At 42.8% G+C, this 27,153-nt stretch overlaps 1 protein-coding gene across 1 annotated transcript; it reads right to left on the reverse strand.

Annotated features, from left to right (window-relative positions):
• Nucleotides 1-225: 225 nt before the first annotated feature.
• On the reverse strand, nt 226-27,153 carry LOC144494054 (scavenger receptor cysteine-rich domain-containing protein DMBT1-like). The gene is made up of 7 exons (XM_078213632.1): nt 27,049-27,153; nt 24,431-24,797; nt 23,581-23,895; nt 7,757-8,071; nt 4,904-5,218; nt 4,074-4,388; nt 226-1,278 (listed from the first exon to the last, which is right to left on the reverse strand). The coding sequence occupies exons 1-7, from the start codon at nt 27,151-27,153 to the stop codon at nt 1,268-1,270; spliced, it is 1,743 nt and encodes a 580-aa protein (XP_078069758.1). The 3' UTR covers nt 226-1,267.

The raw sequence follows: 27,153 nt of genomic DNA on the forward strand, positions 1-27,153 counted from the left end.
ATTGGTGCAGGCTTGGAGGGCAGAATGGCCTGTTCCTGTGCTGTATTGTTCTTTGTTCTTTGTTTGTTCTTTGATGTGGGAGGGGAAAATTGCTTTTTATATTGCTTTGTGTTTCGTGTTCTAAAGTAATATAATATTAATTGATGAGCTATTCGGGATCATATAGATCTGTTACTTATGCAAGTTTGTAATTAAAAATACAAGTGTCAATACGATACATTTTTAATTAAAAGTTTTAGCAGTTTATTTTAATTTCCTTTCGATTACATTCCTTGAATATGTTTGCACGTGACCGAACTTCAGCTTTATATCCCATTTTCACCATCATTATCGAATTGCAGATCCCTGCACATTATGCAAGAATGGCACTTAATAATAATATGAAGCAAAATATCGATGCTGGTAGACAAGGCTATTTTCTTAAGAACTTGAGTGTACCGACTGGAAAGATCTGGTAGTGGTACGTAGCCACACAAACATGCATATATTAGTAAAATATTTGCGTAAGTTATTGATTTCATACCTAAAATCATGTGTCCAAAGTGCTAATCAATCAATCTTTGCAAGATGTCACGCTCAAGCCGTATCCTTTCACCGCAAGCCCAGCAGAGCAATGTTATTGTCACTGTAAACATCCATTTGGTTTCATTGTAGATAAATTCACGCTCCAACAGGGAGCACGTGAGAGCATTAGGGGATGCTGCAACACTGGGTTCTGAGCAACTGAGGAAAGGTAGCTAAAACATTAAGTCTTGGGTTCAGTTTTGCAACACATATTTTCCGTATTGCTCACTGAATATAGTTGAATCATTGTCAAGAAGGAAACCAAGCCAAGGAGATTTCTTTGACATTAGTGTGAGATGCATGGATGGTCGGGCTTGGCATTTAATACTGACCATCAACAGGAATGTACAATTACACAATGTTGGCTGTTCGTAAAACGCATTAGAAATGTGGATGCAGGAAATTGTCATGAAAAATATGTGATTGAATCAAAAACTTACTTCAAATGTAAGTATGGAGGTGAATCATTTTACAATACATATTATAAAGATGCATTAGTGGTAAGCGCTAATCAAAAAGCTGACTCGCTTCGCAGAACGATATGAAGTGCTGGATATGACCGTTCGCATCCAAATTGCATCCCGAACAAAATCACAAGAGTTTCGCTCAATCTGTTAGTTCAGTGTGATATCGCCGTCATTAATTTTCCTTCACATTGGTCTTCTGTGACGAAGAAGACAGTCTTTCGTGGAATAATATTGTTTTATGGTTTTTCTGTCAGAGATAAACATATTAATTGAAAGTTAAATTGTTGCTTTCCCGTCAATAGTGTGGTAACAAGGTGAATCTCACAAGAATCGCATTCACCGTGATGGTAAATTTTGATCTATAAGTTTGTTGTGGAAAGTAATTTGATGTATATCTCCGGAAGAGACTATTTAGAATATAATGCTGTTGCTAGTATTCTTTCTTGTTCTTCTATTTGAATGAAAATGAAAGCAATTGCATTTGTTTTTTGCTTTGCTCGATGACTGTCATAAAAATACCCATACGAATTCGAGAATGCAATCTGATTTATGCTTGTCCACATGTGACCCAAGATTGATAACAAGTCTGTCAAGCGACTCAATTCAATGACAATTATCCATGGGCAACAATAGTTTGTCTTGCCAGAGAACTCCATTTCCCGGGTAATAATAATTTAATATGTTAATTCATTTGGGGTTTTTTTCGGTCTACGAACGTCCTTGCTGGAAAACCGGCTGAGGTTTATCCATTGCTGATAAAGTGTTGACTAATTTATTTGTAGGGTGGTGCAACCGACGCATTTACGTTCAAAGAACAAAGAACAAATAAAATTACAGCACAGGAACTTGCCTTTCGGCCCTTCAAGCCTGCAACGACCATGCTACCCTTCTGAAATAAAACACCCTTCCGGAGACCATGCCCCTTTGTTCCTATCGTATTAATTAAATCCTCAAAAGACTCAGGGATACGGGTCATGGAAAATATCAGAACACATTGGTAAAGATGTTAAGAAACTGCACATTGAAAAACCTGGAACTTTCTTTACATTTGTGCAATTATATATAAAACAAGGATTCCTGGCTAAATTTTGCAAACCACTCATTTGGCCTCAACTGGACAGACTGCACCGAAAAGTTAAAGGGTTTGAAGAAAATGATACCATGATTATAGCATGGACGACGTACTAAGTAGAGGCATTTCAGTGCATCGGCTCTTCGCCACATCACAGGCAGAGTAGTGAGAGTGAAATGAGTTGCAGGAAATTATGACCTGTTTGGATTGAGCAAGAAGTCTCACAACAACAGGTTAAAGTCCAACAGCTATATTTGGTAGCACAAGCCACAAGCTTTCAGAGCGCTGCTCCTTCATCAGGTGATTGGGAGTTCTGTTCACAAACAGGGCATATAAAGACACAAACTCAATTTACAAAATGATGGTTGGAATGCGAGTCTTTACATGTAATCAAGTCTTAAAGGTACAGACAATGTGAATGGAGAGAGGGTTGAGCACAGGTTAAAGAGATGTGTATTGTCTCCAGCCAGGACAGTTAGTGAGATTTTGCAAGCCCAGGAAAGTCGCGGGGGTTACAGATAGTGTGACATAAACCCAAGATTCCGGATGAAGCCGTCCTCATGTGTGCACAACTTGGCAATCAGTTTCTGCTCAGCGATTCTGCATTGTCGTGTGTCGTGAAGGCCGCCTTGGAGAACACTTTCCCGAACATCAGAGGCTGAATGCCCGTGACTGCTGAGGCATTTAGCAGAGGCATCAGAGGCATTCAGCCTCTGATCTTCGGGTCAGCGTTCTCCAAGGCGGCCTTCACGACATACGACAACGCAGAATCGCTGAGCAGAAACTGATTGCCAAGTTCCACACACATGAGGACGGCCTCAACCGGGATCTTGGGTTCATGTCACACTATCTGTAACCCCCACGACTTGCCTGGGCTCGCACAATCTCACTAACTGTCCCGGCTGGAGACAATACACATCTCTTTAACCTGTGCTTAACCCTCTCTCCATTCACATTGTCTGTACCTTTAAGACCTGATTACCGGTAAAGGCTCGAATGCCAAACATTATTTTGTAAATTGAGTTTGTGTCTTTATATGCCCTATTTGTGAACAGAACTCACACTCCCCTGATGAAGGAGCAGCGCTCTGAAAGCTTGTGGTTTGTGCTACCAAATAAATCTGTTGGACTTTAACCTGGTGTTGTGAGACTTCTTACTGTGCTTAACCCAGTCCAACGCGGGCATCTCCACATCATGGATTGAGCAAGTCAGGGAATCTGTTGAAAATGGCAAATTGACACTTGCCGTGAAATTCAACTGCTTGGCTCTATGCCAAATGTCATTTTGGTTAGCATTGCTGTCCAAGGAATAAGTCGGCGAAACAGGAGAATGCAGAGTAAAGAGGCCATGAAAAGAATTATTCTGTAATGGTGATGTTATGCAAGTGCTACCATCTTGAAAGTGAACTCAGCTCCCTTCAGCTTGCTGAGTTCAACAGGGCCTTAGCCGGATCGCCTCAAAATAAAAGTTTCCCTGAGGCGGGAATATGATAGGCTTCCTGGTTCAATTGGCAAATCCTTTCGTCAATTTCATATTTTGGGAAACATATATAGGGCATGACGCAAGAGGCATTTATTCTAACTTTCAGGGTGTTTCAGGAAACACTAGCTCAGAAACATGACTGCAGTCACATCGATTTCAACAGAAAGCCAAACTTGGAGTTATGTCATCGGCTATCGGTAAAACTTTTGATCCCATATTCGGATGCAGTGAATTCAAAGGGCGTGAATGTTCGTTCACGATATAGTAAACGGCTATAGAAGTAACATTCCGGTTGAACCACCTACGAGATGATATTTAACCAAGTATCACCTTAGATCAATATCTCAGTGGATCAGATTTCTTTACTATGCTGAAATCCTGAATTATACCGTGCTCGGACAGCCTCTCATCGTTTTGTGTTCTCTCCAGTCATTTGTCAAACTCAATATTTGAATTCCTTATTTGATTATAACACGAACGATTTTTACCTGTGCAGATCACAGACGCTGCCTCAACTGGGCTGCAGTTGTGGTCTCCCATGGGGTTTGTCTGGCACTGGGATAGGTTCCACTCAGCCCCAGTGCATTTGACATCATCCAACCAGAAGGATGTAGAGGCTTCTCCAAAATAGGCATTTCCAGGAGCTGCTCTGACAGGTCCACAGCCAAGTTGTCTACACACAAGTCTCGCATCAAGTAGGTCCCAATCGTCATCACAAACTGCTCCCCATGTGCCATTGTGATATATCTCCACACTTCCTGAGCAAGGATTTATCCCATTTATCAATCGCATAGGGATTTGATCTAAACGAGGAATGTGTGGAAAAAAGAAGAACAATAGTGTGTGTCTGAGGAATTGACTTTAACCCCGTCTCCCCAACAGCTCCCAATCACCACCCATGCCATCAGCACCACAACTACGTTTTCCTTCGAATATATTTGCAGGTTCATTTTTTGAATTAACAGGAGTTTATGTGGCACCATTTCCTAATACTGTTGCAGTACATCCTTGCTTTCCATGGGTTGAATTTAGGAGAGAGTGCCGGCAAACTGGAGGCACGTTTTATTTTTAATTTGCTTTCCTTTGCTTTTTGCAGAGTGACATGCGGAAATTCAGCTGCCAACTGCCCATTTTGCATCACCTTGAAACATTAGATCCAGTCCGAAACCAACTCAGGACATTCCATGAGCCAATTTTGCATGGTCCCTAAGATGATATATCCAGTGTCAGACCATGATATCACACAAGTGGATGGCCTGCAATATAATGCTGCTTGGCTATCATAACGCCTTTTAAATAAATATTTCTTTTTTTTTACCTGAGCAAGTAACAGATGCTGCATCCTCGGGGCTGCATTCCTTTTCTCCCAACAGATTGCTTTCACACTGAAATAAGCTCATCTCAGTTCCTTTGCATTGAACATTGTCCAGCCAGAAAACTGAAGGAGATGCCCCAAATTGAGCACTTCCCGGACCTGAACTGGCAGATCCACATCCTAGTTGCTTACACACAACGGTTGCATCAGCTATGTCCCAATCGTGATTACAAACTGATCCCCAAACGTCATTGTGATATATCTCAATTCTCCCAGAGCAGGAGTCCATCCCATTCACTACTCGCACTGGGATCGAAGCTTCGAGGAAGAAAAGAGGGGAAAATTGAAATCTACTTCAATTGGGCTTTGCGAGTATGCAAGATTAAGCCTCCAGAACTTCCAACTCGCGTGTATCCATAACTTTATGCATTAATATCATTATTAAACGTAATAAAAAAAATCCTGTAATACCGATACCTCTTCGATTAATACTCGAGTACCTACATCTTTCTTCAGTTACACAGGGTTCTGTTGAGACAGCATCAGATATTGTGGATGCAGTATGCGTCTCCACATTTTGGAAATAACATATTTGTCCTTATGACAGTTCTAGAAATTTCCAGCAGACTTGTCCCTGTCATGAGTTTTGTCCTAAGATCACAGGCTAAGACAATCCTTTAATATTTCCTGGATCTTAAAAAAATGTATATCTTTGAAAGCTGCACAATTCTGAGGGGAATTGACACGGTAAGCGCTGAGCGAGGGTTTCAACTAACTGGGGAGTGCAGCATAGAATATAAATGCAAGAATAAGGACCCGATCATTTGGAATATGTTCAGCAGAAATTTGTTGAAAGGTTCGTAATTATTTTGTGGTTGTGTATTCCAAGGTGTAATGAATGCTACACCGTTGGATGCATTTAGGACTGGAATTGACAAATGTACATCTCTCAGGAAATAAAAAAAATCTTGTGCATCGATAAGGTTAGATGGAGTTGATGCCAATTCTGCCATGTGTCAATATAAGTTAGGATGCTATTAAAATGAAGTTTTTTTGCACAAGTAAAATCAAACTGTCATCTATTTTATAAACCATGTCGCGGCAGCAAATACGAGACAGGAAATAACAGCGAAAACGGGGAACACGGTGTTTCTTGATACAAATGCAATTAGCAGTCAGGGTATGATGAGCCAGGAAGCAGTTCAGGCACAGATGAGGTGTTGAAGAAGCAGCAGAGAGAGAGAGGAGCGGGAGGGCGGGGGGGGGGGGGGGCGGGTGGGGTAGTGGGGGGGGGGGGGGGGGGTGGAGGTGGGGGTGGGGGGAGAGAGAGAGAGAGCAAACCTTAACGAATTAGTTCAGATGAAGAAAGGTGGCTGGATGCAATAGAAGAGCGGGGAGAGGGATAGCTATTCTTTGGAAAGAGCTCAAGTGTTGAATGGCAGTTTGTGAAAAACAGAAACAGTTTCTTTTGTAACAAAGCCCATTCCCAAGTTATGATTACTTAAGCTGCATAATGTCCCTGTCACTGGCTAGATTTATCCATTAGCTTTACAGCTTTTTTGGGGGAAACGGGGTGCCAGGAGAGTATAATATTCTGAGGGAAGCTGTTGCATTGAACTTTTCACTCTTTGGGGGACGAAGTGCTTACTGTTCGTTCGCCAACGTGAAAGATTGTTTTATTCTACATTTTTGATGTTCTTGTTTACCGGAAGAAATGACCAACTTGTCACTCTTTCCACCAACGTTTCTCGCTAATATCCAAAAAGGAACTGCACACCAAGCGAAACCAATGCTTCAGGTTTGAACGCGCTCGAATTTTGCATGAGCGGGGTTTCATGTCACATTATTGTATTGAATAGAGGAGAAAACTCTGTCTGCCATGCGATATACTCATACTTCTATTTCTTCTGTTCTTATGTATGTTTGCGAAATAAAAGGAATGTGTACTGTTTCAAATCATGCTATGATGTTCGCAGTATGGACATCATACTTATTTCAGTAAATTGTTTTGTTCAGGTCACTGCTTAGATATTCGGCCGAAATATGAAATCCAATCTGGCGATATGTCAGCGGCATACTTTACTCCATCACGACTTTCAATGGAACTAAGCGTCGCGGAGGCTGGATCCCTTTTGAATCTGATCTATAAAGCATGCTACAACCAACACCAGCTTACCTGAAGATATCAGCTACCTTGAGATTTTGGCTAGATGTGAAACAATTGTCAGAACATAATGTTATATGAGCTAAGGTAACATATTTATGCTTGTGGGTAATGTCGTGATTCAACTCTGATGTGATGATTACATGGTATTGATGACGAGAATAATATGAATCATGATCTTCATCATCATTAACATTAACATCATTATCACCCTCTTCATCAACTCACTATCAAATTATCATCAGGTGGCACAGTGGTTAGCCTGGATTTGATTCTTGCTTCGGTTGACTGTCTGTGTGGAGTTTGCACGTCCTCCCCATGTGTGCGTGGCTTTCCTCCGGGTGCTCCGGTTTCCTCCCACACTCCAAACATTTGCAGGTTAGGTTAATTGGTCAAGCTAAATTAACCCTTTGTTTCAGTAGAATTAGCAGGGTAAAAACGTGGGTTTTCGGGGATAGAGCCTGGGTGAGATTGTGATTTGTACAGGCTCAATGGGCCAAATGGCATCCTTCTCTACTTTAGGGATTCTATGATTCTATGATCATAATATCATGTTGAACACCATCATCTTGAAAACCTTAGTTGTCATTCCCGTCATCACCAAGACATTGATTTTCATCAGCGCCATCTTGTCAATAACCGTCACGTATTATCATTAACAATACGACATACATCATGATCATTACCATTACCTGAACAAGTAAGAGACACGACATTGTCATTGCTGCAGTTATGTTCTCCAAATAATAGCACCGGACACTGGAATAATTTTGTCTCATCCCCTTTGCAGTTTGCATCAATTTTCCAGATAGACTCATATCTTCCAGGAAAGCGAATTTCTCCAGGTAATGATTTGGCGGGTCCGCATCCCAGTTCCCGACAGACAGTAGTTGAGTCATGTATGGCCCAATCGTCAGCACAGACTCCTCTCCATACTGAATTATAATATACCTCTAATCCTCCGGAACAGAAATCGTTTCCATTCATTAATCTCGCTGGGATCTCATCTGAAGTAGATGAACATGGTCAACATTTGTCTCTTGAATCACTTACAAAAAGGGAAGGGCTAATAAACTGTACTGACAGATACCGCTTTGATTGAGACACGGGCCAATGCTTATGACTATCTGAGTTCACATGCAACAACCTGAAACGTTGAGGATTTTCGCACATGAGCAATCAATTGGCCCCATTGTACATTAGCCAAGTCCACTCAAAATACCACACAACTTAATTACATCGGCATTCAGCAGTTCCAGTTGGGAAGGTGGGGAAATACATGTCGTTGTTAGTGAAAATAAAATAATATTGCGGCTGTGTGTTTTTTTTTTGTAGGGACTAGGTGTTCGTCTGGGTCCAAAACTGGGGCCAATCATTTTTTGTGGTCACTGATGACGTTGCTTTCAGAAGAAACGACATGAACCAGAGCTTTGGAAGAGTATCGAGCTTGGTGACACGTGGGGTGCTTAGGTTAGCGCATTCTTGATAGCGCAAGGTAAGATGTAGCAGAAGGCCAGTTTTAGAATAAACATAGAAGCCGATATATGTGGGCTCCTAGCCTGTTTCTGTTCCACAAGTTAAGTGGCAACACCATCCAGAATTCTTCAACATCGTCCTTGGCCGGAATTCTCCGCATTCTGCGCTCTGCCACCGCAGCCAGTGAGAACACAAAATGTGTAGCTCAGTCAAATCACCATTAACAGCAGAGTATCTCAGCCGCGGATGAGGTCGGAAATTTCTGACCTGAATGAGCGCTAAATGATCCGTTCTCATTGACAGCTGTGGCTGATCGAACGAGTGCAGAGAATTCAAGCCATAATCGTTTAATCCTCGTGTGAAGAAGGCCATTTTCTAATAAAGAAGAGCGCGATTCAGAACCACACAAATGTATAATTTATTTCCCCGTATGAGATGAGTGGAGCGGACTTGAACAGCTGACCCAGAGGCTAGAAATTCTCACTCGTGGTCAAAGGATATTTCAAACGTCCGTCAAACTTTCTGTCCCACCCGTGGTGCTTCGCGTGGCAGACAATACTGGTAACGTAACAGCCCTGTAAGTGCTATCCAACGCTGGGTTTGTTTCTTCTTACCTGTTATGAACACTTGCACGGAATTGCTGCTTGTTGAGTTTGTATGTTTTACTGTTTTACTTATTTGATAGTGACACGTGTAGTTTCCAATGTTGCTCCAGCATGCATCCTGGATTGAGAAGGTAACTGTGTAAACTCCTTCTGGTGCTATTCTAGTGGCAATAGGGTGACCATACCCGGATTTCATCAAATGAAAAATGCTTCCTGCGTAAAAGGTTAATGCAGTACATTTGAATGTTATTGTATCACCTTTTATATAAATGCCCGGATACCTTTCAAGGGAGAGGGTAGGCTTTAGTTGGCGATCTGTAAAGCAAATAAGAAACAAAATACGTTACCACCAGTTGGAATCCCTCCAACATTGCATGACTAGTACACAAATTTTACTACATGGGGTAGAAAACATTAAAATAGCTCGAATTATGTTTTGAGGTGTTCACAATTGATAGTCACTGATCTGTCTCACTGTGGTATCTGGTCCCTTTCGTTCCAGCCGATGAGAAAAGTGACAAACACAGACTCTGATCTATTGGATAGGATTTCTTTCTTCAAAACGTCCAGTTTCTCCTTTGACTCAACAGGTGTCTGAACCATTTCGAAAGGCATTTTAAAGTCAACTTCATTGCTGTGGATTTGGTCAGGCCAGGATAGGATCCTAAATTCCCATTCTTCAAGAACATCAATGAACTAGAAATATATTGTAATGACGTCACCATTACAAGCATTTAATTCATGCTATTATGAACTGAATCAGAATTTCATCTTTGGCCAGGGTGAAACAAAAACCCATGTTGTCCAGTATTTGAGTCGAGGTGCTCGGCAATTAAGCAAATGGTTTTGCCACTCGGCGAAATTATTCATTTATATGCGGGTCCCACTCTATTGATTATTATTTTGTTAGAGTTAAGACTTTTCTGCTATGTCCCCATGAATGCAGTGTAGACTTTTATGACGTAAACTGCACATCACTAATTTTGATGTGGGAATGACAATGACACTGCAAGAGCAAATTACCTGTCAATGACATTACCTACAGTTTGCATGCTGAATCTGACTTAAAGCAAGGGAGAGGTGAGTTGAGATTCTTTTATCCTTTTTACCTGTATTGGGGCAGAATGGCAGCTAGCGGAGAGGCATGCTCCTCCTGCCAGATGTGTGCAATTAGGGAGCAATCTTGTCCAGTTGCAGCTCCTCACAGACCGCATTGTTCGAATGGAGCAGTGGGTGGATGCACTGCGGAGCATACATGAGGCAGATAGTGTGATGGACACAAGTTACAGGGAGGTTGTGAGACCATGGATTCAGACATGTAGATGGGTGAACGCCAGGAGAGGCAGGCAGGTAGTGCAGGAGTCTCCTGTGCCTATTCCCCTTTCAAACAGGTATATCATTTTGGATACTGTTGAGGGGGATAGCCTGTCAGGGGGAGATACCAGCAGCAGCCAGGCCTGTGACACCACAGCTGGTTCTGCTGTGAGACAGGTTCGGGCAAAGAACAAGCGGGCAATAGTGATAGGGGACTCGCTCGGTAGAGGCACAGACAGGCATTTCTGTGGCCGCAATCGAGACTCCAGGATGGCGTGTTGCCTCCCTGGTGCCAGGGTTAAGGACGGCTCTGAGCGATTGCAGGACATTCTTAAGGGGGAGGGTGAGCAGCCAGAGGTCGTTGTAGATATTGATGCCAACGGCATAGGTAGAAAAAGGGATGAGGTCCTGAACTGTGAACATAGAGAGTTAGGCAGAAGGCTCGAAGATAGTAATTTCAGGACTATTATCACTGTCAGGTGCGAGTGAGAGTATGAACAGGAGGATTAGGCAAATGAATGCTTGGCTTGAGAGCTGTTGCAGGGGGGCAGGGATTTAGAGTTTTGGATCATTGGGATCTTTACTGGGGAAGGGTTGACTTGTTCAAGAGGGATGGGTTACATCTGAACTGGAGGGGGACTAACATCCTGGCGGGAAGATTTGCGAGAGCCACTCAGGAGGGTTTAAACTAGATTGGCATGGGGGTGGGATCCAAAGCAGTAGGGAGACAGAAGAGAATTTTGAAGACAGCACAGAAGTTAAAGAGAGCACATCAAGTAGTAAAGGCAGTGTCAAAAATCCTCGGATCAGACAGATCAGGCAAAAGCAAGACAGAGAGCAAGGGAAGTTCAGATTAAACTGCAGTTATTTCAATGCAAGAGGCCTGACGGGCAAGGCAGATGAACTCAGGCCATGGATGGGTATTTGGGACTGGGATATTATAGCAATGACTGAAATGTGGCTAAGGGAGGGAACAGGACTGGCAGCTCAATGTTCCAGGGTACAGAAGCTATCGGAACGATCGAACAGGAGGTACGAGTGGAGGGGGAGTTGCACTTTTGATTAGGGAAAGCATCGCGGGCGTACTGAGAGGGGCTATATCCAAGGGTTCGGCCGCTGAGTCTATATGGGTAGAACTGAGAAATAAGAAGGAGGAAATCACTTTGATAGGGTTGTACTATAGGCCCCCAAATAGTCGGCGAGAAATTGAGGAGCCAATATGTAAGGAGATTACAGATGGCTCCAAGAAAAATAAGTTGGTAATAGTCGGAAATTTTAAATTTCCCAACGTTGACTGGGACAGCCAACGTATTAGAGGGTTGGATGGAGAGAAATTTGTTGAGTGTATTCAGGAGGAAATTCTCATTCAGTATGTGGATGGCCCGACTAGAGAGGGGGCAAAACATGACCTCCTCTTGGGAAATAAAGAAGTACAGGTGACAGAACTGTTAGTAAGGGATCACTTTGGGACCAGTGACCATAATTCTATTGGTTTTAAGATAGCTATGGAGAATGATAGGTCTGGCCCAAAAGTTAAAAATCGAAATTGGGGCAAGACCAATTTTGATGGTATCAGGCAGGCACTTCCAATATTTAATTGGGGGAGTATTTGGGAAGGCAAAGGAACGTCTGGTAAGTGGCACGCTTTCAAAAGTGTGTTAACCAGGGTTCAGGGTAAACCCATTCCTCTCAGAGTGAAGGGCAAGGCTGGCAGATGTAGGGAACTCTGGATGACTCGGGTTATTGAGGCCTGGTCAAGAAGAAGAAAGAGGCACATGACATAGATCAAGTGAATCCCTTGAAGAGTATAGGGGGTATAGGAGTAGAGGTAAGAGAGAAATCAGGAGGGCAAAAAGGGGACACGAGATTGTTTTGGCAGATAAGGCAAAGGAGAATCCAAAGAGCTTCTGTAAATACATAAAGGGCAAAAGAGTAACAACGGAGAGAGTAGGGCCTCTTAAGGATCAACAAGGTCATCTATGTGCGGATCCACAAGAGATGGGTGAGATCCTAAATGAATATTTCTCATCAGTATTTACTGTTGAGAAAAGCATGGATGTTCGGGAACTTGGGGAAATAAGTAGTGATGTCTTGAGGAGTGTACATGTTACAGAGAAGGAGGTGCTGGAAGTCTTAAAGCGCATCAAGTTAGATAAATCCCCAGGATCTGATGAAGTATATCCCAGGACATTGTGGGAGGCTAGGGAGGAAATTGCGGGTCCCCTAGCCGAGATATTTGAATCATCGATAGTCACGGGTGAGTTGCCTGAAGATTGGAGTGTGGCAAATGTTGTACTTTTATTTAAAAATGGCTGCAGGGAAAAGCCTGGGAACTACAGGCCAGTGGGCCTCACATCTGTGTTGGGTAAATTGTTGGAAGGCATTTTGAGCGAAAGGATCTGCAGGTATTTAGAGATGCAAGGACTGATTAGGAACAGTCAGCATGGCTTTGTGAGTGGAAAATAATGTCTCACAAATTTGATTGAGTTTTTTGAAGGGGTAACCAATTACGTAGATGAGGGCAGTGCAGTTGATGTTGTCTACATGGTAGGTTGTTGCATAAGGTTAAATCTCACGGGATCCACGATTTGGTATCTAAATGGATACAAAATTGGCTTCTTGACAGAAGCCAGAGGGTGGTTGTAGAGGGTTGTTTTTCAAACTGGAGGCCTGTGATCAGCGGTGTGCCTCAGGGATCAGTGCTGGGTCCACTGTTATTTGTCATTTATATTAATGATTTGGCTGAGAATACAGGGGGCATGGTTAATAAGTTTGCAGATGACACCAAGATTGGTGGCACAGTGGACAGTGAAGAAAGTTACCTCCAATTGCAACGGGATCTTGATCAGTTTGGCCAGTGGGCTGACGAATGGCAGATGGAGTTTAATTTAGACAAATGTGAGGTGATGCATTTCAGTAGACTGAACCAGGGCAGGACTTAATCAGTTAATGGTAGGCCGTTGGTGAGAGTTACAGAACAAAGAGATCTCGGCGTACATGTTCATAGCTCCTTGAAAGTGGAGTCACAGGGGGACAGAGTGGTGAAGAAGTCATTCGGCATGCTTGGTTTCATCGAACAGAACATTGAATGGAGGAGTCGGTATGTCTTTTTGAAGTTGTACTAGACATTGGTAAGGCCACACCTGAAATACTGTGCGCAGTTCTGGTCACCCTATTATAGAAAGGATATTATTAAATTAGAAAAGGTGCAGAAAACATTTACTCGGATGCTACCGGGACATGATGGATTGAGTTATAAGGAGAGGCTGGATAGACTGGGACTTTTTTCTCTGGAACGTAGGAGGCTGAGGGGAGATCTTAGAGAAGTCTATAAAATTATGAGGGGCACAGATCAGCTAGATAGTCAATATCTTTTCCCAAAGGTATGGGAGTCTAAAACTCTAGGGCATAGATTTAAGATGAGAGGGGAGAGATACAAAAGTGTCCAGAGGGGCATTTTTTTCAGAGAGAGGGTGGTGAGTGTCTGATACAAGCTGCCACAGGTAATAATCGAGGCGGGTACAATTTTGTCTGTTAAAAAGCATTTAGATAGTTACATGGGTACGATGGGTGTCGAGGGATATGGGCCAAATGCGGGCAATTGGGATCAGCTTAGGGTTTTTTACAAAAAGGGCAGCATGGACAAGTTGGGCCGAAGGACCTGTTTCCATGCTGTAAACCTCTATGACTCTATGACTCTAAATGATCGAGTAAGCAATTTCCACCTTTCGCAATAATTGCAAAATATTAATATTCCATCGGAACCTAATAAATAAAAGTGGAAACTCAGTTTCACAGAAGTAACATTTTTAAGCTGTGTGGAAGTTACATACCCCTGTATTTCATAAAAAGGAAGGGAATCAAAAACTCAAAGATTGATGAATAGATGAGAAACAAAATGGAATTTCATTTGCCAGACATTACAACTGTTTCATCTTGTTTTTTAACTTTATGTTTGGATCATATCGAACGTTGCTTTTATTGTTTCTGTAAATTATTAGTTGAATTTTAGACTGGTTATCAATACACCGAATTATGAGCCTGAACAAATTAAAGACGCATATTGGCAGGATCAGAAATGTAACGTTCCAGCAGTAATGAAGGCCACTGCCACAGGTTAGGATGCGAGCCAATGCAGTGAACATCAGTGAATAATGAACATGCAGTGGTGGAGCAAGCCGGCCGTAGTATCATGTTGAGAAGTTCAGCTTCAAACGCATCTCAACCATCATTATGGACTGTTTAAAGTTAGTTTATTAGTCATAAAAGACTTACATTAACACTGAAATGAAGTTGCTGTGACAATTTCCGAGTTGCCACACACCAGCGCCAGTTCGAGTACATTTATTGAAAATTTAGCATGGCCAATGCACCTAACCAGCACCTCTTTCAGACTCTTGGAGGAAACCAGTGCATCCGGAGGAAACCCACACAGACACAGAGAGGACGTGCAGACTGCATACAAACAGTGATCCAAGTCAGGAATCGAACCCACATTTCTGGCGCTGTGAAGCAGCATTACTAACCATTGTGCCACGTGCGTCCCCAAGCTATGTGGGTAAGTAGCAGATTCTTCATGTATCGATGTTTCTTTGAAATGCGTGGCATCTAAGCAACTCGGTTTTCTGCAACAAAATTTATGCTTCCATTTGGAAGCATGCTTTCACATGATTAAGGGAGTGATCAGTTTAAACAGCTCACTGTTTAACAATGTTCCTAAACCAACAATGTTTGAAAGGATGGTTTAGCTCTTAATCTAAATGGAGGTAAATAAATGGTTACCCGAATGTACCACCTCAATCAAGATCTCAGCTGCTTGCTTAATGTCATTTTCACCCAGACAATTTTTATCTGCATGGTCCACTCTTCGAAAATCATTCAACACTCAAACACACACAGGCACACAGGCGCACACGCAGACACACACATGCACGCGCGTGTGCACACGCACACACACAGACGCACACATGCACATACACACACACACAAGTACACACACGTAGATATACAGCAACTAAAAATTGACAATTATTGTAGGGCAGAGAACTCAACATTTTAATGTTGAAACCTTTCACTTTCCGTTCCCGCGTTCCATTATCGTTCCTTCATTTGTATGGTCTGTAACTGCTGATCACGTTTATTATGTTTCACTAATTTCATGCATAATTAAAAACGAGTAAGGCGTACTGTACCTGAACAAACTATGGAGATATCTTGCTGGCAAGTGGAGATATTCCAATTCAGCTCATTTGTTTGGCACTGCCAGAGGTTTGACTCTGCACCGTTGCATTGAAAAGCGGCGTGCCAGTAGGGTGAGATCCCACTTCCAAACGTGGGATTAGAAAACACAGATTTAACAAACCCGCAAAGGAGCTCTTTACAAACAACTTCTGCATGGGAAATGTTCCAGCCATGATCGCAGACGGTGCCCCAGCTTTCATTGTGATAGATATTCACTCTTCCTGAACATGCGCTTTCCCCTTCCATCAGTCTGACTTGGAATTTTTCTGAGGAAGATTTAATGGATCAATTTTCTAAAAACATATTACAACATACGTTTATTCGTATGGATTTCATCTGCAACTGCTAAGTGGAAGAGGCTAAAGCAAACATAAATTACGCGGTAGGAAGCATAATTAGACTCGGTGAGGTAAAGAACTGCGTTGATAGTATGGTCAGATTTTAGGTCACACCGCGGCTTATGAGCAAGAAAGCACGAAGTGATCTTGTGACGAGCAAGCAATCCGACATGACCAGATGCATGTTACAGGTTTTCCCGAGGTCCTGCTTGTTAGCTGGTGATGGTGTTGATTCCATTGAGAAGAGCGGTCAGGAACAACAACATATATACACATCTGGAAGGAGAGTTGCACAACAGAAGGAGAAGAAGGATGGAGGAACCCTAGAAGTGGGGGATCCGTTAGTAAGATTAACATACAGGCATAGTTTTGACCATGACCCCAGGATTTAATGTTGATCTCTCGTGGAACTTTCAAGGATGTCATGGAGCAGCAAGAGGACACTCCTCTGGGAAAGATGCACAGTCAGACGTTGTGGGCTACGTCACCACCAATAGATTAAATGGGGAAGATGATGAGGTCCGCAATTCAGTTTCAGGGCGCCAGGAAGGATTTTGAAATGCATGACCTCTGGAACACGAAATCACAACATACTTCCTGTCCCAATTTCTAGCGAGAATGAACATAGGAGAAATGAGAGGATGAAGGTAGTGATGGAGAATTGGCGCAGGAAGGAGGTCATCCTTTCTTTTCACAGTCATTGGGACAAGTCCAGGGGCAGTTGGAAATAGTACAATGTGTAATGGCGTTATATTATTATGTCCGGGACTCATGCCCCCCATAGGGTGTTACAATAGCACTGTTGGAGAGACGTTGGACTGGATTAGCAATGCAATAAGGACCTGAGAGGAATTGCAGATTCGAAGGATGCAAACTGGTATGTTTCAAATAGTAGAAAATTAGACATTAAAAGTGGAGAACTGACGAGTCGGACGTATCAAATCGAAGGGAAAAATGGAAAGAAAAGTTAGCAATAAGGATGCAAGGATTTTTGTCTTTGAATGTGTGAAACATTTAAAAATAAGGTTGGCGATTTGAATGCTTAAATTTCAGTAATGCGGTACGATTTAAGTGTCAATATGCGTCGTGTTCAAAATGTGACCAAAAATGGGAATGATCATCCAACAAAATTCAGCACTTAGAATTGAGTTGTAAAATGGAAACGCACCTGCCGCTGCACTTTTAAAAAGAGAAGTTAGCAATAATTTATCAAGAGTAGTCCTACATTGAAGGGTCAAAGTTCGTAATGAGATCAGAAATAGCATGGGTAACTAACAAATAAAACTACTATTCGTGGGTTGGTTTAAATCAGGGAATATAGATGTATCCTGGGTGATGCTTTAATAAAGAATAACTTAAATGTACTGTACGTTAACCAAATCAACATAAATGATGCGGGGTGGAATTCCTAGAGTCTGTACAAGATGGTTTCTGTTACAGCATGTTTCGGAACAATTTTGGAATCGAGCTCTTCTGGACTTAGTGTTGTGTGATGCTAACACCCCGTGAAAAACTTACTTGTAAATGATCCTTATATCATAGTATGATATAAGTTCACGTTAAGTTTGGATGCAATCAGATAATTCTGAAACTGGGGACTTGAAATGGTAGAAAATACATCATGAATGTGTAAGGGACAATTAGCTATGATGCATTGAGGTACTTCATTTATACCTTGGACGATATAGGAGTAACTTTGGAAGTATGGTATGTGATTTCAGCAGGCACACTTTCATACAAGGCACAAACAGCAAACGAGAATGCTAAACAATCATAGTAAAAATGTAGCTGAAGATTGCGTTCAATCTATTCAATTCGCCAATAGATGTGCCAAAAATAGCTAAGCCGTGAGGACGAGAAAAAAATTAGAACAGAGTACAGGAGGACATTTAGTAAAGGGGGAAAATGAACGCAAACAAACCAGGATCACAGAGGCGAACCGTAGCAGCTTATTTCGGCATGGCAGAAAGAAATGCAAAATCAGCCAGGGGGAATAAAATGAAATTGTCCATTACAGGTGGCGGCAGGTGGATTTATAGTATTAAGAGGGAAACGGCAGAAAAGCTGAACAGTTACTTTTGAGCAAGTCTTCACGAAGAAGTTCCAGCGATCTTCGGAAAATGCTATGTACACATGGGTCTTGTCAAAGCGGGGCAATGAAAAACGTTAGCATTAGTAAAGAAACAGCACGAGAAACGTTCGTTGTCTTGAAGATTGTTATATCCCCTGGACAAGGCAAACTTCGTTCGAGATTATTGAAATACGTGGTTAAAGGGATAAACGATCTGAAAGTATTTAATTGTCAAAGGGCAACATTTCTCAAAAGGTGCTTGAGGGCTACAAAGTAGTATATTTAGCTGAATTATTTAATAAGGCAGCGAGAATGTGAAAGGGATTTGTTAGTTTGGTACAATTTGTAAGGCGCATTTCCCAATCACCTATGCATGATGCGATGATCAAGCATGTGCGCACTAATAAAAAGATTGGGCATGGTCAAAATGGATCTGTGTTGGGGAAATCTTTTTTAACATATTTGTTGCCAATTTTTGAGAACTCTGTTGGGATGTAGCGTGTGTTTGTGTGTGTGTTCGGAGTGCGAGGGGGGGGGGGGGGGGGGGGAGGTGCTGCATTTGCATTTTTAGAGGGATTTTGATTCGGTCCGACAAATGAGATGAGAACGTAAAAATAGAGAGCATGTGATTGGTGAAAATGTTCTAGGATGCATGAAGAATTTGCTGTCAGACAGAGCAGAGGGAAGGAACAAGCAAATAGCAGACTCTAACCACTGTACTATTGCAAGTGCCAGTTACCTGCGCATAGATCTTCACAATCTACATCAATTATGTGAATATGGAAACCAATTGTAACATATCCTGATATGCTGAAGACACAAAATGGAGCGGCAAAATAAGTTCTGAGGGGAATCTAAGCAGACTTCAAGAAGATTTGGACTGGTTACATGCACGCCCAAGGATATGGCAGATTAAATATCACATGAAGATGTCTACAGTCATCCATTTTGGGCGTGAAATAATGGAAAATCAGCATATTTCTAAAATGACGGGAGTTTCGAATATTCACACGTTTAAATGGACCTCGGTAGACGTGTTTCATTTTTTATTCATTCGGGGGATATGGGCATCGCTGGCTGGCCAGCACTTCTTGCCCATCACTAGTTGCTCTTGAGAAGGTGGTGGTGAGCTGCATTCTGAATCACTGCAGTCCATTTTTTGTGGGTTGATCCACAATTCCTTTCGGGAGGGAATTCCAGGATTTTGATCCAGTAACTGCCAAGGAACGGTGATATTTTTCCAAGTCAGGATGGTGAGTGGCTTGAAGAGGAACATGTTTCCATTTATCTGCTGCTCTTGTCCTTCTAGATGGAAGTGGTCGTGAGTTTGGAAGATGCTGTCTAAGGATTTTTGGTGAATTGCTGCAGTGCATCTTGCAAACAGTTCACACTGCTGCTACTGAACATCGGTGGTGGAGGGATTGAATGTTTGTAGATGTGGTGTCAATCAAGCGGGCTGCTTTGTCCTGAATGGTGCCAAGCTTCTTGAGTGTTGTTGGAACTGCACCTATTCAGGCAAGTGGGGAGTATTCAATCGCACTCCTGACTTGTGCGTTGTAGATGGTGGATAGTCTTTGGGGAGTCAGGAGGTGTGTTACTCGCCGCAGAATTCCAAGCCTCTGACCTGCTCTTGCAGCCACTGTGTTCATGTGGTGAGTCAGGTTGAGATTCTGGTCAATTGTAACCCCAAGATGTTGACAGTGGAGGATTCTGTGATGGTTACACCATTGAATGTCATGGGGCGGAGTGTCTCTGATTGGTGATTGTCATTGTCTGGCACTTATGTGGCGCAAATGTTGCTTGCCACTTGTCAGCCCAGACCTGGATATTGTCCAGATATTGTTGCATTTGAACATGGACTGCTTCAGTATCTGAGCAATCACGAAAGGTGCTTGAAATTGTGCAATCATCTGCGAACATCCTCACTTCTGACCTTATGACGGAGTGAAGGTTATTGATGAAGCAGCTGAAGATTGTTTGGCTTAGGACACGACTCCTGCATAGATGTCCTCGAGTTGAGATGACTTACCCTCCACAACCACAAACATCTTCCAATGCACCAGGTATGATTCCAACCAGCGGATACTTTGCCCAGTGTCTGCCATTCATTCCAGTCTTGCTGGGGCTCATTGATGCCACACTCAGTCGAATACGGCCTGAGTGACAAGGGCTGTCACTCTCACCTCACCTCTGGAATTCCATTAGTTTGCCCATGTTTGAACCAAGGCAAAAATGAGGTCTGGAGCTGAGTGACCCTGGCAAAGAACAAACTGGGCGTCTTGAGCAGATTTTTGGTTAACACGTTCTGTTTGATAGCACTGTGGATGACCCCTTCCATCACTTTACTGATGATCGAGAGTAGGTTGCTTGGGCGGGAATTGGGCGGGTTGGATTTCTACTGCTGTTTCTGTCCAGAACATACCTGGGCAATTTTCCAGTGTTGGGTAGACGTCAGGGGGTTAACTTAACTGGAAGTGCTTGGCCAGGAGAGCGGCAATTTCTGGAGAACAAGTCTCCCTAACTATTGTCGGAATGTTATCAGGGCCCATTGCCTTTGCAGTACCCAGTGCCTCCACCATTTCTTGATATCATGTGGGGTGAATCGATTTGGCTGGAGACTGGCATCTCAGATGCTGGGGACCATTGGAGGAGGCCGAGATGGATCATCCACTCAGCACTTTCGGCTGAAGATTGATGCGAATACATCAGCCTTAACTTTTGCACTGATGGGCTGGACTCTTCCATCATTTAGGATGGGGTTATTAGTAGAGCCCCCTTCTCCAGCGAGTTGTTTAATTGTCCACCACCATTCTCGACTGGATGTCTAAGGACTGCAGAGCTTAGATCTGATCCTTTGATCACTTAGCTCTATCAAGTCTATTACTTGCCGCTTTTGCGATTTGGCATGCAAGTTGTCCTGTTTGGAAGCTTCACCGGGTTGATGCCTCATTTTTATGTATGCCTGGTGCTGCTCCTGGCATGCCCTTCTGCACTCTCCATTGAACCAGTGTTGATACCCTGGCTTGATGCCATTGGTTGAGTGGGGGATATGTCGGGCCATGGGGTTGCAGATTGTGCTGGAGTACAGGTTTGCTGTTGTTGAAAACCTCATCGCGCCTCATGGATGCCTAGCCTTCAGTTGCTAGGTCGGTTCGATGTCTGTCCCATTTAGCATGGTGATAGTTCCAAACAACACGATGGAAGTTATTCTCAAAGTGAAGGCGGGACTTCGTCTCCACAAGGACTGTGCGGCGGTCACTCCTACCCATACTGTAATGTACAGATGCATCTGCAGCATGCAATTTGGTAAGGATGAGGTCAAGTATGTTATTTCTTCTTGTTGGTTCCTTCGCCACCTGCTACATACCCAGTCTAGCAGTTGTATCCTTTATGATCTGACCAATTCGATCAGCAGCTCTGCTACAGAGCCACTCCTGGTGGTGGACATTGCAATCCCCCATCCATAGCATATTTTGCCCCCTTGCTACCCTCAGTGCTTCATCCAAGTGTTGTTCAACATGGCGGAATCCTGATTCATCAGCCGAAGGAGGATGGTACGTGCAAATCAGTAAGAGGTTTCGTCCCCCATCGTTAACCAGAAGCCACGAGATTCATGGGGTCCCGAGTCAATGTTAAGGAATGTCAGGGCAAGTCCATTCCGACTGTATACCACTGTGGCCCTACCTCTGCTGGGTCTGTCCTGTCGGTGTGACAGGACATATCCAGGGATAGAAATGGTGGTGTCTGGTGTGTTTTTTGTAAGGTATGATTCTATGAGAATGACTATGTCAGGATATTGCTTGACCATTCTGTGACTCAGCTCTCCCAATTTTGGCACTCGCTCCCAAATTTTAGTGAGGAGGACTTTGCAGGGTCGACAGTGCTGTTTGTTTTGCTGCTCTCTTTTCCGGTGCCTAGGTCGACGCCAAGTGGTCCGTCCAGATTTATTTCTTTGTTGATTCTGTATAGAGATTCTTACAACTGAGTGGCTTGTTCGGCCATTTCAGAGGGCAATTGAGAGTCAACCACATTGCTGTGGCTCTTGAGTCACATGTAGGCCAGACCAGGTAAGGTCTGGCAGACTTCCGTCCCTTATGGAGAATAGTGAGTCAGATAATTTATTTTCTGACAATTGACAAAGGTTTCATGCCAGTAGACTCTTAATTCTAGATATTTTTATTGAATTCATATTCCACCAACTGTTGTGGCGGGATTCAAACCCAGGTGCCCACAACATTTTCTGGGTTTCTGGATTAATAGTCGAGCGATAATGTCACTAGGCCATCGCCTCCCCAAGTGTGTTCACTTGTCACAAACATTTTGCATGCAGTTGCAGCAATTAATACGGAAGGTAAATCCTATGTCAGAGTCCTTGAGGGATGATTTGAGCAAACAATTACTGTTGGAGTTGTATTGTAGCTTGGCGAAATCTAATGTGGAGAATTGTGCACAGCTCTGGTCCCCATATCTTAAGAACAGCGTACTTGCAATAGAGGGAATGCAACGAGGATTCGCCAATTAATCCCTGGAATGGTGACACTCTCAAATGAGAAGAGCTTGTGGACACCAAGGTTGCACTGACTGGAAATTCGGATAATGAATGAGATGTGACATAATTTGCACGCACAGAACTCTCACTGGGCCTAGCAGCGTGACGAGCGACATGATATTATCATTTGGAAAAAATAGTCAAAGCCATTTGGGCTATAGCTCTCTGTCTGGTGTCGGATTCGAGAGGTACAACCAGGTCTGCTGGGCAATCCATCTCGAAAAATTCAAGGTAAGTATTTGTATGCAACAACCTAGAAGCAATAAAAATATTTGGACAATTGTGTTGCACTGACAGCCATCCCAACATACGAATAGCATTGCTAACTTTGGATCATTCCACCTGACTTACGGCAATTGCTGCACCAGCTAAAATTACAAGGCAAACAAAACATTTTCCAGCTTATCCTTTAAAAACTTACTCCTTTAAAAACCTAGATCAATCCATGCGCTGGTATGCCATATCATCCCATCCCCAATAATCACCAATCCATAGCATTCCCCATTCCTGATGGGATTTCCTCCGCCTTCCGTCGATTGGGGTTACGCCCTTCCAAATCTAAGGGCTCGGCTCTCATCCCTGACTTGACTACAGCACTTCACAACTGGTTTCACTATCCAAAGCACCTTGTCTGAGACCCGAGCATGACCAACACCAGCTCCACGCCATTATTGGCTATACCACTGTGCTAAAAATGATACCTACGCTGAGATAATAACCCTACAGTTCAAGTCTCGCTTAGTAAACGACCGCCAAATAATTTGCATATCACATCACATTTCTTTGAAAAGGAGGTTCGCTTCAATGTCCTACCCATGGATTACCATTCTCACCTTTTGAGCAGAGAACTGAAAATGGCACATGCGATTTGATATTAATGTTGTGCCCATCATTAAATTATTGGCGTAAACATTTTTTTTACCTGAACAAATGACAGACGCCGCCTCATCAGGCCGGCAGTTGTGTTCTCCCAAAGCTTTTGTTCGGCACTGCAGTAAGTTGTTCTCGGTTCCGGTACAATTTACATCATCCAGCCAGAAAGAACCAGGTGAGTCCCCAAAATAAGCGTCTGTCGGAGCTGTTTTGGCGGGTCCATAGTCCAGTTGCCTGCATACAACATCTGCATCATGTTTGTCCCAACCATCATCGCAGACCGCTCCCCACGTGTTGTTATAATATAATTCCACTCTTCCAGAAGCAGAGTTAAAACCATTTGTCAACCGTAATGTGGAGTCAGCTAAAATAAATAATATTGGGGGGAAATATGACCAATTTCATTTTATCGAATCTATTTTCGTTTGTGAGAAAATCTCAGCAATCAGAGAATCTTGATTTTCCCTATATTGGCCTGGGCATATTTTTATTATTGTTTTTCTTTATTCTATTTACAGACCTTATTCCCTACGTGTTGTACCAACAGTTATTCACGTTACATAGGAAGTATCTCCTATTGAGTCGAATTCTAAGAGATGGTAATATCATTTTAAAGCTATGGTTGCCTGTGCAGAGTCCGGTCACAACATATCACTTGGAGAAAAGCACAAGTCCACGGCTATCTTGTGTTGCAGTTAACTTTTTCAGAACTATTCATTTTGCTTGGGATTCGTGCACTGGAATGTTGCTTAAAAATATTAATTGGTTTGACATGTCCACCAGTACCATGTCAGAAATTATTATTAGCCTATCCATTCAATCGCGATCATTGGATTTTATTTCCATCATATTTCTGTTCTGATATAATAATTCTGTAGGTAAAACGAAAGTTTGTTTACCTAAGCAAATTACAGACGCTGCCTCGCCCGCATTGCAGTTGTGCTCTCCGACGGAGTTCGAACGACACTGGAATAAATTCCACTCGGTCCCTTTGCACTTAACATCATCCAACCAGAAATTTCCAGACACAGCTCCAAAATGAGCATTGCTGAGAGCTGATTCAGCGTGTCCACAGCCCAACTGTCGACAGACAACTTTCGCATCTGCTATATCCCAGTCATCATCACAGACGGCTCCCCAGGTGTCATTAAAATATAGCTCCACACTACCGGAACAAGAATTGGGTCCATTGATCAAGCGCACTGGGATGTCACCTAAAGGAAGAAAGCGTGCAAGCCGAATCATTTGCATCCTGATTTGTGTTCTCTTCGAATTACAGCGTGATTATTATTACTCGTAATAACAATAATAATGGGAGATTAATGACACTAAAAACTCATTCCCCATTGACTGATAATCTACATCCCAGCGAAATAAAGAGGTGGTCATGAGAAAATAACGTGAACGTGTCTGTTGACATCATCCAATATTTTCTTTTGATTCTGGAATAATTCTTCCAGATGGCGGGTGGCAAAATCAATCCCGGTATTTAGGAAATAAATGAGGGACGGTTAAAGCAGGGAATTGCATACCGGTTAACCTGACAGCAGTAATAATGAAAATGCAAATATCCATTATAAAATTTTGGTTACAAAATACTTACGACATTTCAACTATCTTCGACAACGGGAACAAAGATTGATTTAAGGGAAATCATGTCTGACAAAGCTCCTGGAAATCTTTCGGGGAGTAACCCGAAGAATGAATACTGGTGAAGTAGCAGACGTGGTCCATGCGAATTTGCAGAAACAAGTCTGACAACATCATGTTAAAGTCCAATCGGTTTATTTGGTGTCACCAACTTTCGGAGCGCTGCTACTTCATCAGGTGGTGAAGGAGGCAGCGCTCCGAAAGCTTGCTATACCAAATGACTCTCAGCAAAATGACCAAATGGACTTTAACCTGGTCTTGTGAGACTTCTTATTGTGCCCACCCCAGTCCAACGCCGGCATTTCCACATCCTGATTTGCAGAAAGCCTTGGTAATGACCCACATAAGAGGTTCGTGTTTAAAACTAATTCACATGGTGCTGATATTAATGTGTTGAAATGAATTGAGGCTGTTCCTGATGCTGAGAAAAAAAATAGGAATAAAATGGTTAATTTAGAAGTGGTATGAAGTGACGACTAATATTCGCACAGGCATCATATCTTCGGCTTCAACAATTAAAATATAGATCAATGACTTCGATGTGGGTAGAAAAAATAATCATACTTCCAATTTACCGATGACATGAAGCTTGCTTTAAACGTAAATAATGAGGAGGACAGACAGAGGTTTCAAGGCGATTTTTGCAATTTGAGTGGGAAAGTACGTGACAATTGAAGTTTAAATGAATTAATGTGAAGTTATCCAGTTTGGTAAGATTAGCAGAAAGGCAGAGTATTATTTAAAGGAGGATAGATTGGGGGTGGGGGGGGGGGGGGGGGCGGGAGGAGGATGCTCATTTGGACCTCTGTGTCACAGTACACAGTGACTGAAATCAGGCACGCAGGTGCAGCAAGCATGTTGGAAGGCACATTGTATGTTGGCCTTCCTAAATATATGTTGTAAAGGAATTTCAGTAGAGGCGCAAGGAAGTCTTACTGCAAATGTGCAGGGTCTTGGTAAGACGGCATCTGTTTTTTTTCTGACAAGATCTCACCTCCTATCCCTACCTACGAAAGGATGGTTTTAATCATACAGGTAGTTCAGCGAAGTTCCACCAGCCTGATTCCTTGAATGGCAGGATTTTCGAATTAGGAGAGATTGGGTCGACTAAATTTGTGTTCGTTGGAACTTTGGGAATCGAACTGAAACGTTTAGAATTCTGACACGGCTGGAGAGACTGAATCCAGGGGTGTAACGTCTTTTACTGGGCTGTCAAGAACAAGGTCACAGTCTCAGGATCGGGGGTAACAAAACTTAGGACAGATATGAGGGCAAATTTCAATACTCAGTGGGTGGTGAATTTGCGGAATATTCTACCACAGAAGGCTGCGGGGCAAAGCCATTGAATGCATTTAAAAATGAAATAGGTAAACGTCGAGACTCTGTTGCTGGCGAACTGAATGGGGAGAGCGTTGTTGTATGGCGTTGACATACAGGGTCAGCCATGACCACGTGGAATGACGCAACAGGCTCGAAGGGCTGAATAGCCGACTCTCGGTCCTACTTTCTCGTTCTTTCTGATCCATTCAAGTGCCTCTTTACTGCCACAATTACTTGTAATTGTCATACAATAATCATATAAACCGACTCCGGCATCAGCTGCTCTTCAGCTCCCCTTGTGGAGTCTCAGAAATGTCAACTCATCCGTTGAGACTTGTAATGGCACGCCAACACATTAGTGTCTGTCTTGCCTTTGATCAGGAAACCAAGTTTAATCCCACGCAACAATATAGTTCATCAATAGATTTGGAGGAATGCCAAGGTAGAAAACGTGATGCTCAACGATCCAATAATTCACCACACTTCTCTGTATTATGTTACTTCGAATTTTGTCATGTCATTGTAAACTTATTAAATGCACACTTACCTGAACATATAACAGACGCTGCATTTTCAGGTCTGCAATCGTGCACTCGAAACGAATTCGTTTGACATTGGAATAAGGTGGGCTCAGTCCGTTTGCATTGAGCAT

The sequence above is a fragment of the Mustelus asterias genome, chromosome 5 (assembly GCF_964213995.1).
Source record: "Mustelus asterias chromosome 5, sMusAst1.hap1.1, whole genome shotgun sequence".
NCBI classification, from domain to species: domain Eukaryota; kingdom Metazoa; phylum Chordata; class Chondrichthyes; order Carcharhiniformes; family Triakidae; genus Mustelus; species Mustelus asterias.